This window comes from Pelophylax lessonae (genome assembly GCF_965119305.1).
Source record: "Pelophylax lessonae genome assembly, chromosome: 2".
Classification (NCBI taxonomy): domain Eukaryota; kingdom Metazoa; phylum Chordata; class Amphibia; order Anura; family Ranidae; genus Pelophylax; species Pelophylax lessonae.
In genome coordinates, this window is record NC_138769.1 from 382,550,691 (window position 1) to 382,566,474 (window position 15,784).

Consider the following 15,784-nt stretch of genomic DNA (forward strand, 5'->3'; position numbering starts at 1 on the left):
AAAAGTCAGTGATTAATGCTACAATGCTCTTCCTGGTTAATAGAATCCCCATTGTGGAAATTGATCATTAAAATGTAAAGTTTTTATTTTTTATTTTTGGAAAAATACTTAGCTGTACTAAAGACGTTTATATTCTGCACTATTTCCCCTTAACCAATGGTACATTTACAGACAAGTGTACCTTTGATATTTATAAGCAGATTTGTAGTAACAGTTTCAGTCTTAGCAAATAGCATATCATACAATAGATCGGATTAGAGATATTTGAAAAACATAAAGGCATTGGTCCTTAACATTTTTACAAATAAAGCCTCCAATGGATTGCCCAATATGTTCCCATACTCCTCTGCAAAATTGTTGAGATCTTCATCATCATCAGTCCTAATAGTAACCAGTATGACTTCAAAAAATATCAGTAAGATGTTTTACTTTGCATAAAGATAACTGAGAATAGAACATCTGAACAAAAAAAAAATGTATCATATTAATATAAAAAGGCAGATCACAAAAACTCAACTAGTGAGATTGTTTTATTTTGTTGTGTGCATTCAAAACATAGAATTAAGGTGAAGTTACAGACCATGTCAATTCTGACCACACCAACATATCAAGTGGCAATACAGGGAAGTGGGAAGAAATACGTGTTGAGTGATTTGATTGCTGATTGGTTAGCCCCTCCAGGCCTCCACCATCACAATAAACAATTAATAATCAAATCTACCAATAATTTAAAAAAAATCATAGATCTAGGCCCATGTCCCCATCATTTGGTTTGCATGCACAGATAGGTATGTCAAAGGCTATTTGTGATGTGGGTAGGCCATACCAGAGGTTACATGTTGTAAATTTCAATGCATTTGAGAAAACTTTCTTTACACTGTATATCATCTCTCCATTTTACGTCTTACTGTTTAGACTCATGACAAACATTTGCTATTTTTTCTCTCAGTGGTCATTTTGACCCTAAGAATATGGAGAGGAACTTACATGCGGTACACACTGTGTCAGGTATTCTGCAAGGACCATTTGACCTTGGAAACAAATTGCTTGGGATGCAGGGTGTAATGGAAATGATGGTAGCACTGACAGCATCGGACAAAGAGATAGACCAACTGGTTGCAGTGGAAGCTCTCATTCATGCCTCTACAAAGTTTAGCCGTGCCTCCTTCATCATCACTAATGGAGTGTCTATGTTAAAAGACATTTACAAGAAAACAAAGAATGAAAAGATTAAGATTCGTGCTTTGGTGGTGAGTATGAGCAAACTGAAATATTTTATGCTCTCAACACCTCTGATTACTATGTCTAGCATGTGACCAGGGCCGGCACAAGGGGTGAGTGGAAGGGGCGGCTGCCATGGGTGCAATGGCTCACTATAGGGATGGGGGGGCGCCTTTCTTCTGTTACATGGCTGAAAAGTGAAAGCGGCAGTGATTTTGAAAAGCGAGTGACTGCTGGGTGTAGGATCCAGTAAGCTTGCACATCATGAACAAGGAAAAAGGGGGGGGGGTGGTCGGGTGTGGGCACAGCAGTTTGGCATCTTTACCCTGGACACTGGTTGACCTTGTCCCGGCACTGCATGTGACTTCCAATACTCTGTAGCATATATAAGCGTAGGTGCTTAACAGTAAAAGTTAAGAGTTGCCGCAAGCTCAAAGAGTGCATGGGACCAGTGTCATTTACCTGGAGGGTCATGTACCTGTATGAGGAGCCCAAGATGATGAGGGTGACCTCTTGCACAATTCCTACATGAACTCCCCTAAAAAAGTTGCAACAGGGCCTGCAAGGATGATAGAAGGGCACAAGTGCCTAGGTGCAGGAACTGGTGAAATTAAAGAACAGGTTAGGCAGAAGCTGGGTCAGTAATTAAGGTCAGGCACAAGGTTCAAGGTCAGAGATCATGGGTCACAGGAAAATATTTGAAAGACCATGCAGCAGTGAGCCAATGCAAGTTTAAATGTACCTACTATCCATGGTGGACATGCATGCATGTTCACATGGCAATGTGTGTACTCGTGCACACAAGTTGCTTATCTAGCTAGGTTTCTATGCACAGAAACATGTGCATACTTATGAGCATGAATCCAAGCTGGTACAATGTTCCTGACATTGATCTCCAAATCTGATCATTGCTGCTTTCACTTTAGAGACCATAGCACATGAATTTCTGTGACTCTTGCTATACCTTCTGTCATTTTCCTGCCTATAAAACCTTTTTTTCACTGATCTCATTCATCATTGTTAGCTTAAAATATGACCTTGTAATAATAAGGGGTTATTAACCCATTTTGCTAGACCAAAGGCTGTGCAAAACAGGAAAGATGCGAAAAATATTTACTATAAGTTTGAAGATCAATTAAAGGAGAAGTAAAGCCAAAGCTATTCTGGTCCCATTTCTCCTATCAATTTGAGTCACTCATCCAGTCCAGGCTCTGGAAAGATCCCAACTTTATAATTTGGGATCCACCAAGATGTCTGTACCCGTAAGCCACTGAAAGCCTGAGTCAGCCACCCCCACCCCTGCACAGCCCTGTGCTTCAGTGAGTACTGGAGGGGCAGATCAGAGTCACCAGTTAGCTGTGCAGCATAGCAAGTCCATGGGTTGCAGTATACTGAGTAAAAGGCAGTCATGTTTACACTAGATAGGTGCCTGGTTCTTGGATATTTGATCAACTCTCCATTGTGCATCTTACTTGTTTTGTTTGGATTTTGATTTTCAGGGTCTTTGCAAGCTGGGATCAGCTGGTGGCACAGACTATGCTTTAAGGCAGTTTGCTGAGGGATCTACAGACAAGCTTGCTAAACAATGCAGGAAGTAAGTACCTTATACAAAAAAATCCTTTCTCCATTCATGTCTATCACAGCATGTACATATATACTACTTACAGTACATATTATATGCTATCTTTTCTTGGTTCTAAAAGAAATAATATTACCCAGCAAATAGTTAAGCAGTTTATATATCTGTTGTGTATGGAGTGTCCAGTTGTGTTTTCCATACCCACCTGGAAAGTGACTGGTGTTTCTTCATAGGTGGCTTTGTAATCCCAGCATTGACATACAAACAAGGAAGTGGGCAGTTGAAGGCTTGGCTTATCTGACTTTAGATGCTGATGTAAAGGATGATTTTGTTGAAGATGAACAAGCTCTGCAGGCCATGTTTGAACTGGCTAAGGTTTGTACAGCCGATGTGTTGAATGGACATGGTCATTTTTTATAATATTAATAATGCTTGCTCTGTACCGATTAGTTGACATCTCAGTTTTCACTCCCATAGACAAGTGACAAGACAGTCTTGTACTCAGTGGCTTCCACTCTGGTCAACTGTACAAACAGTTATGATGTGAAAGAGGTCATTCCTGAGCTGGTACAGCTGGCCAAATTCTCAAAGCAGCATGTTCCTGAAGAGCACCCAAAGGTAAGTCACCTATTGGAGAACAGAACATTATAAACAGATAATGGACCATGTTTGGTTTTCATGTACACAACTGGAACAAATTTATTTTAATTATCTGGTTAAGCACCCATAACATTTTTGGTACCGTGTTATGCCACATCTAGGGTAGTACCTGTACAGAATATTTTATAGCAGCACTTGTTGAAATAATGAATTAAAAAAATATAATTGCACATCTGAATATACCCTGAAAATACAGTGTTTCAAGGTGATTACTTTACTAAGACAAATACTGTATCCTATTTGGTTCTGTCCTGCTGCATAGTATTTGGTTATTTGGCTTGAGAGAACTGTCTACCCTATTTTGCATTTTTTTTATTTTCTTCTGTTTTCTGCTAGGACAAGAAAGACTTTGTGACCAAGCGAGTTAAGAGATTGTTAAAGGCTGATGTGATGTCCACTCTTGCTTGCATGTTGAAAGCAGACAGTTCTATCCTTACAGATCAAACAAAAGAACAGCTAGCCAGGTAAAATCACCTAGAACAAAAGTTATCTTTACTGCTAAAAGGAAATATATGAATACTCGTTCTTACCATAGCTCATAGGTGTACCCTGTGTTCATTAATTATTAGCAACACAAATATTTTATATGCATAGTTAAAAAAAAATAAAAAAGATATCTGTTTAAAAACAAACTTATAAAAATTACAAATAAAATGGACCCCAGACCATTATGGTTTCCCTTTAAATATATAACTGGAACAATAGCAAGCCATTTGCTATGGGGGCACCCGGGCAGGCTCGCTCCCGTGCCGGCTCTGTGTGTCCATAGACATAAATGTACGGCTCAGCCCGCCCCCCGCTCCCTCATCAATAGCTGTGATTGACAGCAGCTTTGAGCCAATGAGGACAACAGAGAGAGCCTTTGCTCTTGTGCACAGTGCTGGATCGAGATAAAGCTCAGGTAAGTATAAGGAGGGGCTGGGGAGCTGCATGCAAAAGTTTGTTTTACCTTAAAGCATAGAATGCATTAGGGTAAAAAAGCTTAGGCCTTTACAACCACTTTAAACAGCTCAGAGATCAGAGTATGCAAGATACATTTTTAGAAGCTGTTTCTGTTCATTTACATTGTACTGTTTCTAGGGTTTTCCTTGCATTGTGTGAAGATCCAAAGGACAGAGGAACTATTGTAGCACAAGGGGGTGGCAAGGTAAAGTGCTTTATAATATCCCTTCTTTATTATTAATCCAATAGGTCTGAAAATTATTGTTGTTAGCTATTCCTAACCAAGAAGGTTTAACATAATCACCCATTGCTCTTTGTGTTGATAGGTCATGATCCCACTGGCTCTTGAAGGTACTGAAGCTGGGAAGACAAAAGCTGCTCATGGTCTTGCTAAAATAGCAGCTATTTCTAACCCTGATATTGCATTCCCAGGAGAAAGGGTACGTATTATTATTTTTTGGTTCAGATGCCTACAGCTATCCTCCTAACCTAGACTGCTAAAACGTCAATTACTATTCAGCCTCACCATACAGAGGTACAGGTGAAGAGCTTTAGGCCCTTATTCACACAGGCGTACCAATCCATACACCCGTGCAGGGACTCTCTTCTACTGTGCAGGATGCACAGGTGTCCCATGCAGACTTGTGCAGGCAGCAAATCAGTGACATGCAGCCAGTATGGACCTGCACAGATCTTCATGCACGTCCAGGAGTGTACATCCATGCGTGTATGATGCATGAATAAGAACACAGACAGACTGCATTCTGAGCGCATGGGGATCTCATGCCATTGATTTGATCAGGGTGCAGGCACAGGTCTGCACGGAAGACAGCCCATTCGCACAGATGCATGGATTGATATGCCTGTGTGAATGAGGCCATAGGGTTTACTAGGGTGCATTGAAAAAGGACTAAACAAGCAGTAAACATACTTTACATGCAAAATTACAGGCAATTTTCAACTGTAAATTAATATGTATAGATAATTGGTCTTATATACATTGTCATGTTGTCAGTTGCCAACTAGCCACCAATGTATTTAACCAGCAAAGTAGAAATTGAAGGGTTCTTCCACAAGAGCAGGTTCGAGCCAATTCAATCGAATGCTATAAGAATGGACTGGGTAATGCTTCTGAATGCAAAAAATATCAATGTCTACTAATAGTTATAAGAAATTATGCTGTAGATTGTTGATCCAGAGATCAATTGTGTTTTTTTCCCCCATGTTCTGTTTTTCATAGACCATGCTTTATACGTGTTTTGCCTTCCTTTGAATTAACTGTGGTTCTTTTTTTTTGTGTGTGCTTTGCCTGAAAACCAATGGTCTTTTTTCAACCTAACTGTAACTATTCTTTCTTTCAAAATCTAGAAGCTTTGAAGCAGATTATAAATGATTATTAGACTATTCTTTGATGAGAAAATGCTCTTTGGAGACAGCTCTTTATAAGCATTTTGGTATACTTCCAGGTATATGAAGTGGTACGTCCCCTGGTTAGTCTTCTTAACACCGAGAAAGATGGTATGCAGAACTATGAAGCACTTTTAGGCCTGACCAACTTTGCTGGGAAAAGTGACAAATTAAGGTTGGTTTTATGTTCACATAATAAGAAATAATCTTTACATTTTCACCATACAACATGCCACATAATTTCCTCTCAATTTAAAGAATGGGTTCAAATCACTATGTTTAATACCAGCTAATGGTTCTATACGTGTGTCAGTAATTAATACACATCAATGTAATACACTATATAATGATGAATAAGTGCAGGATGTGGCCTTCCTTGCAGTAGTTACTTTTTCAGTAGAATTACGATGGCAAGAATACACAGAAAGAGAAAACAGGTTCCTCATCAAACATGGTTACCATACTATGAAAATGTACTGACTGAGATTTTGGACTAGGTTCAGGGTGTACCACACAATGTATGTACTTATTCTTGTTTATGGTAATGAACTATAAGGTTATGACCAAAATACAAAGCCATGGATGCAGATGGAATAAACAATGCTTCTTTGAAATATTTGGGGGCTTACGGAGTTTAGTAGGGTAAGCAGATCTGGGGGTGCTTTATTGGAGAGGTCTTGGTTCTCGGTAATGAGCTTTTTGGCATTTTTTGGATTGAATTTTGAGTAAGACACTCAAAAAAGTAAATATGAAGTGGCACAATTTAAGTGTTACTGGTTAGGTTATTGGTTAGGCTAAGGTGAGTGTTAAGATTAGGGGTTTGAGGTAAGGGTTTGGTTTTTAGGAGTTTAAGTGTTAGGCTAGGTTTTAGGGTTCAGATGAAATGTTAAGAAATTATTCTAAGGATAAGGGTTAAGCCCAGCACCAAGATCACATGTTCACTTCTCTTTTACCTTGGGATGCCCTCTGTGTTCAATTGCAGCACCTAAAAACATAAAGTTGCTAGAAACAGATTTAATTCCCCCCTTTCCTTCTGAAGGCTGAGCCATTATGAAAAGGCAAAGCTCTGGCACTTTCTGCCTGGTAGTGACAGAGATTTACCACTTCCTGTTGGCCTAGTGAGGGAGTCCATATTAGTGCCTGGCCAGGTGGAATTTGTGTGGGGGGAGAAGAAAACTCTTGGAGGTGTCAAACCTTTGGCTATAGAGAATGCCTGGCATTTGGGTGTAAATGATACAACGAAAGATGTTGCAGGGCTTGGCTTAAGATTAAGAGCTAGGAGAAGGTAGGGTTAGGCCCAACCTAAGACTTATGTTAAGGTCAGGACATCTTATTTCTACCTGTTTGCATTACTACACAGCCCACATCAAGAACTATCAGTGCCACAATCCTGGTGCTGAAAACCTACACACTATATCCTATATGAATGCCCCCTGGGAGGTTCCCTTAGGAGTTCAGGCACAGTCACGAAGTGGAGGTTCTGAAGCAAATCCAAAGCAATTTAAAATGATGATAAATCCCAGTAGCTCTGGGATAGCCTTCAAATCCCCCAGGAAAGCTGGCCTCTTAAACAGAATGCACAGTCTGCATAGTGTATACACAGTGTGCCCAGTAAGAGGTTTGTTACTTGATTGGTAAAGACAATAAAAAATACATAAAACACATTGAAATAAAAATCCACAATGTAAGGTCAGTCCATATTTGTTGACACCCCTTGTGTGCAAGATTGATAAGTTGAGTGGGCAATCCAAATAGCCTACACCTCCACCGCATACAATATTGGCCTCTTACCAAATGGAATTGACCACTGCTCTCGCAGTGATCAAAAACGCAGTGTGCAACTCCCAAAGGGCAGGTCCCACCGGAGGGCAATAAGATCGGTCACAAATCATTCCCAAGATAATGTAACTAGATACCTGTGTGTCTCCAAAGGGAGTACGTTGCCAAAGACAAGAAGGAAAAAGGGACCAATGGTGCAGTACTTCAAACCAGGATACGCTAATAAAAGGATTTTATTGCACTCACCACAAAGTAGATACAGACAAGCAAACAATGCAGACAAGATAGTAGTAAAACCGCTGTGATAGTAAAACCACCTACATGTTTCGCGATACGTCACGTCATCAGGGGGGAGTGCGACTTATCGCGAAACATGTAGGTGGAGTCTGCCATCAGCCTGAACATCGCAAGCCGGAAGGAGCCTCCGCTTCACAATGGTTTTACTACTATCTTGTCTGCATTGTTTGCTTGTCTGTATCTACTTAGTGGTGAGTGCAATAAAATCCTTTTACTAGCGTATCCTGGTTTGAAGTACTGCACCATTGGTCCTTTTTTTCTTCTTGTCTTTGGCAACATACTCCCTTTGGAGACACACAGGTATCCAGTTACATTATCTTGGGGAGGATTTGTGACCGATCTTATTGCCCTCCGGTGGGACCTGCCCTTTAGGAGTTGCACATTGCGTTTTTGATCACTGCGAGAGCAGTGGTCAATTCCATTTGGTAAGAGGCCAATATTGCATGCGGTGGAGGTGTAGGCTATTTGGATTGCCCACTCAACTTATCAATCTTGCACACAAAGGGTGTCAACAAATTAGGACTGACCTTACATTGTGGACTTTTATTTCAATGTGTTTTATCCATTTTAGTGTGGATGATTAGTGCTGCATTTCTATTGTACCTTGTTAATTATCTTTCATGATTGATGCTGGCTGCTATTGCTTAAGTAGGAAGCGCGGTTTTTCTGATTTTACTAATAAAAAATACATAATTTCATTACTGTTGGAAACTAAAACTGGTATTTTATTAGTTTGGCTCCAGGAGCAACTATTGTTCCTTTATTTAATTTAATTTAAATTACAGAATTAGCACTGTTCTGCTAGCTGTTAAATAAACCTCTCACTTCACAAGCAGTAAATGGTGGAAACCTTTAAAAATGATGAAAATGATGAAAGTGAAAATGATCATAAAGGGCTGAAAATGAATCCTTTACATTTTTAAGTGATCTTTTTCAAATGTTTCTCATAAAGGAAAAAAATAATTAAGGAGAAGGCCCTTCCTGAGATAGAGAATTATATGTTTGAGAATCATGAACAGATCCGACAAGCTGCCACCGAATGCATGTGCAACTTGGCAGTAAATAAAGAGGTAAGTGATAGATACAGTCCTTGCTTTGGTACCAGCTAGGGCAATAATTGTTTCATGAGGTTTTCATCTTTGTGTATGTAGAGATTTGATCCATTTATGGGAATTTACTTGCAAGAACTTACAGAATACAAGGGTTGATATCAGGACTCTGTGCAGGCCATTCAAGTTCCTCCACCCAAAACTCGCTCATCTATGTCTTTATGGACCTTGCTTTGTGCACTGGTCCAAATCATTTGGTGGAGAAGGGATTATGGTGTGGGGTTGTTTATCAGAGGTTGGGCTTGGCCCCTTAGTTCCAGTGAAGGGAACTCTTAAAGCGTCAGCATACCACGACATTTTGGACAATTCCATGCTCCCAACTTTGTGAGAACAGTTTGGGGATGGTCCCTTCCTGTTCCAACATAACTGCGCATCAGTGCACAAAGCAGGGTCCATAAAGACATGGATGAGTGAGTTTGGGGTGGAGGAAATTGACTGGCCCACTGGCACTTGACAGAGTCCTAACCTCAATCTGATAGAACACCTTTGGAATAAATTAGATCGGAGACTGCGAGCCAGGCATTCTTGTCCAACATCATTGTCTGACCTGACAAATGCACTTCTGGAAGAATGGTCAAACATTCCCATAGACACACTCCTAAACCTTGTGGATAACCTTCACAGAAGAGTTGAAACTGTTAAAGCTGCAAAGGGTGAGCCAACTCAATATTGAACCCTACAGACTAAGACTGGGATGCCATTAAAATGAATGTGCATGTAAAGGCAGGCAGCCCAATACTTTTGACAATATAGTTTATATCAGATATCCAAAAAGCAAATGTCCTTTCATATAGAGTAAAAGCATATCAATGTGTTTAGCACTTACAGTGGATTTATCCTGAAGAGAGGTGTATTAAGAGGAAGTTCACAGTAAATTTTAGGGACCACTGAAGCTTCAGAAGACAGAGCATATGTCCACAGTTTGCATTGAAATGCTCAGAAAGGAATTACCAACCAGGATAAAAAAAGTAAAAATGACTGCACCCATTCTGAGCAGCCAAAGTAAAAATTCCATCTTCCCAACTCAGTAGTGGATAAGTCCCAAGATATCAAAGCATCATACTAGCAGAAGCATCACCATAAGATTGAGCAGTTTGGGAAGAGGGAGCAATCTCAGTCTGACCAGTTTCGTAGAGTAAACCAACTTCTTCAGTGACTCTCATGTCACTGAATGCCAGATCCATGATAAAATATGCAGATCAAGATGGTGCCCAGGGGAATGGAGAATGTCAAAGGAAGTGAATAATACTCTCTCCAGGAGTCCCTCAACCATCAAGGCTCCAGAGAACTGTACTTCCCCTTAACAGTTATCTTTTATGCGCACAGTGGCACATGATGCAACTAGTTTGGGCTACTCCTTACTTCAATGTATTGAAACTTGTATTGTGTATACCTGCTGCGTTCTTTAATAAAACATAGGTAAAAAGATTTATATGGTGAGACAATATTTTTTTTGTTGACAGTTATCCTAATTGCTTTAATAGTACTGCTCTGTTTTAGCACATTATCATTATGCTATAATTTTTTAGGCATGTTTATTTTATCCATGTAATGTTTCATATACAGGTCCCTCTCAAAAAATTAGCATATTGTGATAAAGTTCATTATTTTCTGTAATGTACTGATAAACATTAGACTTTCATATATTTTAGATTCATTACACACAACTGAAGTAGTGCAAGCCTTTTATTGTTTTAATATTGATGATTTTGGCATACAGCTCATGAAAACCCAAAATTCCTATCTCAAAAAATTAGCATATTTCATCCGACCAATAAAAGAAAAGTGTTTTTAATACAAAAAAAGTCAACCTTCAAATAATTATGTTCAGTTATGCACTCAATACTTGGTTGGGAATCCTTTTGCAGAAATGACTGCTTCAATGCGGCGTGGCATGGAGGCAATCAGCCTGTGGCACTGCTGAGGTGTTATGGAGGCCCAGGATGCTTCGATAGTGGCCTTGAGCTCATCCAGAGTGTTGGGTCTTGCGTCTCTCAACTTTCTCTTCACAACAAATAATTAGCATATCATGAAAAGGTTCTCTAAACGAGCTATTAACCTAGTCATCTGAATAAACTAATTAACTCTAAACACCTGCAAAAGATTCCTGAGGCTTTTAAAAACTCCCAGCCTGGTTCATTACTCAAAACCGCAATCATGAGTAAGACTGCCGACCTGACTGCTGTCCAGAAGGCCATCATTGACACCCTCAAGCAAGAGGGTAAGACACAGAAAGAAATTTCTGAACGAATAGGCTGTTCCCAGAGTGCTGTATCAAGGCACCTCAGTGGGAAGTCTGTGGGAAGGAAAAAGTGTGGCAGAAAACGCTGCACAACGAGAAGAGGTGACCGGACCCTGAGGAAGACTGGGGAGAGGGAAATGCCAAAATGCCTGAAGTCCAGTGTCAAGTACCCACAGTCAGTGATGGTCTGGGGTGCCATGCCAGCTGCTGGTGTTGGTCCACTGTGTTTTATCAAGGGCAGGGTCAATGCAGCTAGCTATCAGGAGATTTTGGAGCACTTCATGCTTCCATCTGCTGAAAAGCTTTATGGAGATGAAGATTTCATTTTTCAGCACGACCTGGCACCTGCTCACAGTGCCAAAACCACTGGTAAATGGTTTACTGACCATGGTATTACTGTGCTCAATTGGCCTACCAACTCTCCTGACCTGAACCCCATAGAGACTCTGTGGGATGTTGTGAAGAGAAAGTTGAGAGACGCAAGACCCAACACTCTGGATGAGCTCAAGGCCGCTATCAAAGCATCCTGGGCCTCCATAACACCTCAGCAGTGCCACAGGCTGATTGCCTCCATGCCACGTCGCATTGAAGCAGTCATTTCTGCAAAAGGATTCCCGACCAAGTATTGAGTGCATAACTGAACATAATTTTTTGAAGGTTGATTTTTTTTGTATTAAAAACACTTTTCTTTTATTGGTCGGATGAAATATGCTAATTTTTTGAGATAGGAATTTTGGTTTTTCATGAGCTGTATGCCAAAATCATCAATATTAAAACAATAAAAGGCTTGCACTACTTCAGTTGTGTGTAATGAATCTAAAATATATGAAAGTCTAATGTTTATCAGTACATTACAAAAAATAATGAACTTTATCACAATATGCTAATTTTTTGAGAAGGACCTGTATATTATGTAATGTGGAACATTCCTATTTTGTAAAGAAAAAAAATCTCTTTGAGATGACAAATAATGGCTACAGGACAAGAATTGAATGCTCCAGTGGAGTTCCCATGGCTTTACAAATAGTATAAAACCATTTTACAACCTTAATACATTAACATTCAAAATACCAAAATGTCCACCAGCCTTAGTTTGTGGTGTCATTCTTGTAGATCCAGGAAAGGTTCTTGGCGGAAGGAAATGATCGTTTGAAATTGGTAATATTGTTATGCGGAGAAGAGGATGAAGTGAAACTGCAAAGAGCCGCAGCAGGAACCCTAGCTGTTTTGACCGCAGCCGAGAAAAAGCTATGCAACAAGTTAACAGAAGTGGTGGGTATAGCTCATTGCAAGCTAACATTTAGCAAACCTTACTTAAATGAGAGCATATGGAAATACTGGCTCACAAATTAGCTTAAAATGAGGATGAATAATTTGTTAAGCAGAAAGGAAGCAGAGGGAGGCTTGTAATTTCACCAATGATTGTGGACATTTTTTGACAACTGTTTATCAACCCCATATTTTCAGTAAAAAATATACTTATGTGAAGTCTAGTGTACAAACCACAATGGGGTTGATTTACTAAAACTGGAGGATATAAAATCTGGGGCAGCTGTGCATGTTAGCCAATCAGCTTCTAAATTCAGCCTGCTGAATTAAGCTTTGGCAAAAAAAAAAAAATAAACTAGAGGGTGATTGGTTTCTAGGCAAATGTAAATCAATCCCAATATATTATACATTTTTTGTAAAATATAAAAAATTAGGTTAATTAAGTAGATACTAAATGTGTCAAGCCCTAAAATTGTACAAGCCTGTGAAACAATGACAATCTACGATACCCAAAGGTAAAAAAAAAAAATAAACACCTAAGTACCAGCATATTTCTTCATTTTCAAAAAAATGTGGCAAAAAGATCACCTTAGGGGTGTCTATTTTACAAAAATTGGTTATTTTGGGGGTGTTTGTACGGTCTTGGCATTTTTATTTAATTTGTTTTTTACTAGAAGGTAAGGCAAACAAGAATGATATAAAATATATTTTGGTATAGTGTTGCATGACCAAGTAATGGTCAGGTAAATTATCACAGCACTGAAAACTGAAAAGTTCCTGGAAAGGAAAGGAATGTAAAATGCTAGTTTTGAGGCAGTTAAAATTCAAAGCAAAGAACATGCTGATTCAAGTAAACCTACCTTCAGAGTAATACAAATCTGCCATAGCTAACCCCTTTCAAAATTTTAGTGGCCTGGCTATTAGGCTGACCCACTAACTTCAATTCTTTCAAATTCACTGACCTGGAACAAGTCTTGATATCAGAAAATCATAAATTATTATCTGCATGTTTTTTCTGAGTAAATGATTAAAAGTATAGAAGTATGATGGTCAGCAGGATAGACAGCCAAACTAGCATTTGCAGAAGGAAAAGGGAACAGTGACATCCTCCAAATTTCTCTGGAAAATGTGTCCTTTACATATGTAGTCCAGGAGTGTGTAATTACTCCCATAGACCTTAAAAGTTCAGTGATTTGGCTACAACCATTGCATATCTTCACATTGGTAGTCTATGTTTGACCAGTGACATCACCACCAGCGATTACATGATGATATAAGTAAAGAAGCCTCGGGGGGCATGGCCGAACCGCAGATGTGAGCAGACGTGGGATCAGACAGCTCCGCCGAGTATCCTGCTCTTTAATCCTTTTACCAGCCTAAACTGCCGACTTACTTACCTTAACCGGTCCCGGTGACATCCCTGATCGCCCGCACAGCTCCAGTGAGTCGATCCGATCCCTGCAGCCATGCAAAAACGGCCTAAGGAGGGTAAAGCTGCCGCAGCCGGACAGGCCAAAGATGGCGCGCTCCCGCGCCGTGAGCCTCGCCTAAGGACACATACCTGGAGGCTGCCCAGAGGCTTTTCACCAAGCCGGCTTCTAGGGATCGTTCTTCCTCCTCTGGAGCCGCACTGAGCATATCGCCGGGTTCTCACTCGGATGCGGACGATACAGTGCCTTTGGGTGACATTTCTGGTCAACTCCATGATTGGAATCCGGCATGTTCGGACCAGGCCCGGCTGCAATCTTCCCCTTCTCCTGACCCTGAGCCCACCCTCTGGGATGTTATGGCAGCTGTGAACTCTTGCAACTCCTCTATCACGGCCCTTACTGCTGAGTTGAAGGGGGTAAAAGCTGAAATCTCCTTTGTGAAACAGGATATGCAAGTAAAGAAGCCTCCACTTGTCTTGTCTTTGAATGGAGAGACATGGTAGAGATCACAGGAAGAATTTACAAATACAAGAGGGTTTGATTTACTAAAACTGGAGAGTGCAAAATCTGATGCAGCTGTGCATGGTAGCCAATCAGCTTCTAACTTCAGCTTGTTCAATTAAGTTTTGACAAAACAACCTGGAAGTTGATTGGTTCCTATGCACATCTGCACCAGATTTTGCACTCTCCAGTTTTAGTAAATCAACCCCAAGGCGTTTAGACCATTTGGGACCATCCAGCAACGTAGTGGGGTCAGAGGTAGTTAGTCCAATCTGGTACAGGTTTTGCCTTATGCAAGTAACTTAAAGAAAAGAGACAATTAGTTGAATCTGTTGGATTTTAAGTTCGTTCTCAGGCATACTTGTAGTGGTGGAAAAAATGTGTGTTTATGACCAGCAGAGCTGTCAAACCTTGGTCCCTTTTGGATCGTGCAAATGCTATAATAGGAACATGGAAGCTTTTAGATTAGTGTCTATCTGACTGGATTCTTGTTTATCTTTCTTTTTTGGCTTTGCAATTTGACATGTTCCTTTTATGAATAAGTCATTTTATGTGTGTTTACATTTTTTAGACTACACAGTGGATGGAGATCCTGCAAAGACTTTGCCTTAATGAGGACTTGCAGGTTCAGCACCGTGGAGTTGTGATTGTCTACAACCTGATTAATGCTGACAAAGAGCTTGCAAAGAAACTGGTGGAGGCCGAAATGCTGGAGATCCTAACTGTTATTGGAAAAGAGGAGAACAATCCAAAGAAGGAACACATTATAGCTGTGGCCAGAGAAGCCCTGGTCAAATGCTTAGATTATGGTTTCATTAAGCCTGTTTCCTGAGTGCTCGTATAACACAAACCCAGTTGGAGCTGCATTCCTTTTGTATGGTGGTTGAAACGGAGTGAGTGTACACTTGGTCATTCTGCCTGAGGTAGCAGCTAAAATGGCTTCCCTCTTCCTATAAACTAAAACAAACATGTCATTAAAGCATATGTCATTGAACAGTTATCTTTAAAATATTAATATTTTGCCTAACAACAATATGGACTATTTTTAACAAACAGTAAAATGTGGCATCCACCAATAATTCACTGTGGGTGTTCCTTCCTAGTTCTGGTCTTTAAAATTAGTTACAAATTCACCATGCAGTGACTGCTTGGTGAATGTTTCATTCATTGCTTTGTAAATACACCGCATATGTTAATTTTTAGTACATTGATTCTATTTCACTCCTCAATGTCAGCAGAGACACTCGCCTCATATTAAAGGAGATCCATGGTCACAGCATACATTTTCATTTTATTTCAGCATTGTAATAACAATACAAACAGTAGTTATATTTGACAATCCAATTTA

The 15,784-nt window shown here is 40.0% G+C and overlaps 1 protein-coding gene across 1 annotated transcript in view; it reads left to right on the forward strand.

Moving 5' to 3' along the window:
• The window catches only part of UNC45B (unc-45 myosin chaperone B), a 30,999-nt gene extending 15,563 nt beyond the window's left edge, over positions 1–15,436 (forward strand). The window contains exons 10-20 of the mRNA XM_082246177.1: positions 950–1,250; positions 2,721–2,815; positions 3,034–3,175; positions 3,278–3,418; positions 3,797–3,924; positions 4,541–4,607; positions 4,729–4,842; positions 5,869–5,984; positions 8,838–8,955; positions 12,350–12,508; positions 15,008–15,436. Coding sequence (XP_082102303.1) covers positions 950–1,250; positions 2,721–2,815; positions 3,034–3,175; positions 3,278–3,418; positions 3,797–3,924; positions 4,541–4,607; positions 4,729–4,842; positions 5,869–5,984; positions 8,838–8,955; positions 12,350–12,508; positions 15,008–15,268 — 1,642 coding nt within the window. The 3' untranslated portion in view covers positions 15,269–15,436. The remainder of the gene's footprint in view (positions 1–949; positions 1,251–2,720; positions 2,816–3,033; positions 3,176–3,277; positions 3,419–3,796; positions 3,925–4,540; positions 4,608–4,728; positions 4,843–5,868; positions 5,985–8,837; positions 8,956–12,349; positions 12,509–15,007) is intronic.
• Positions 15,437–15,784: the final 348 nt, after the last annotated feature.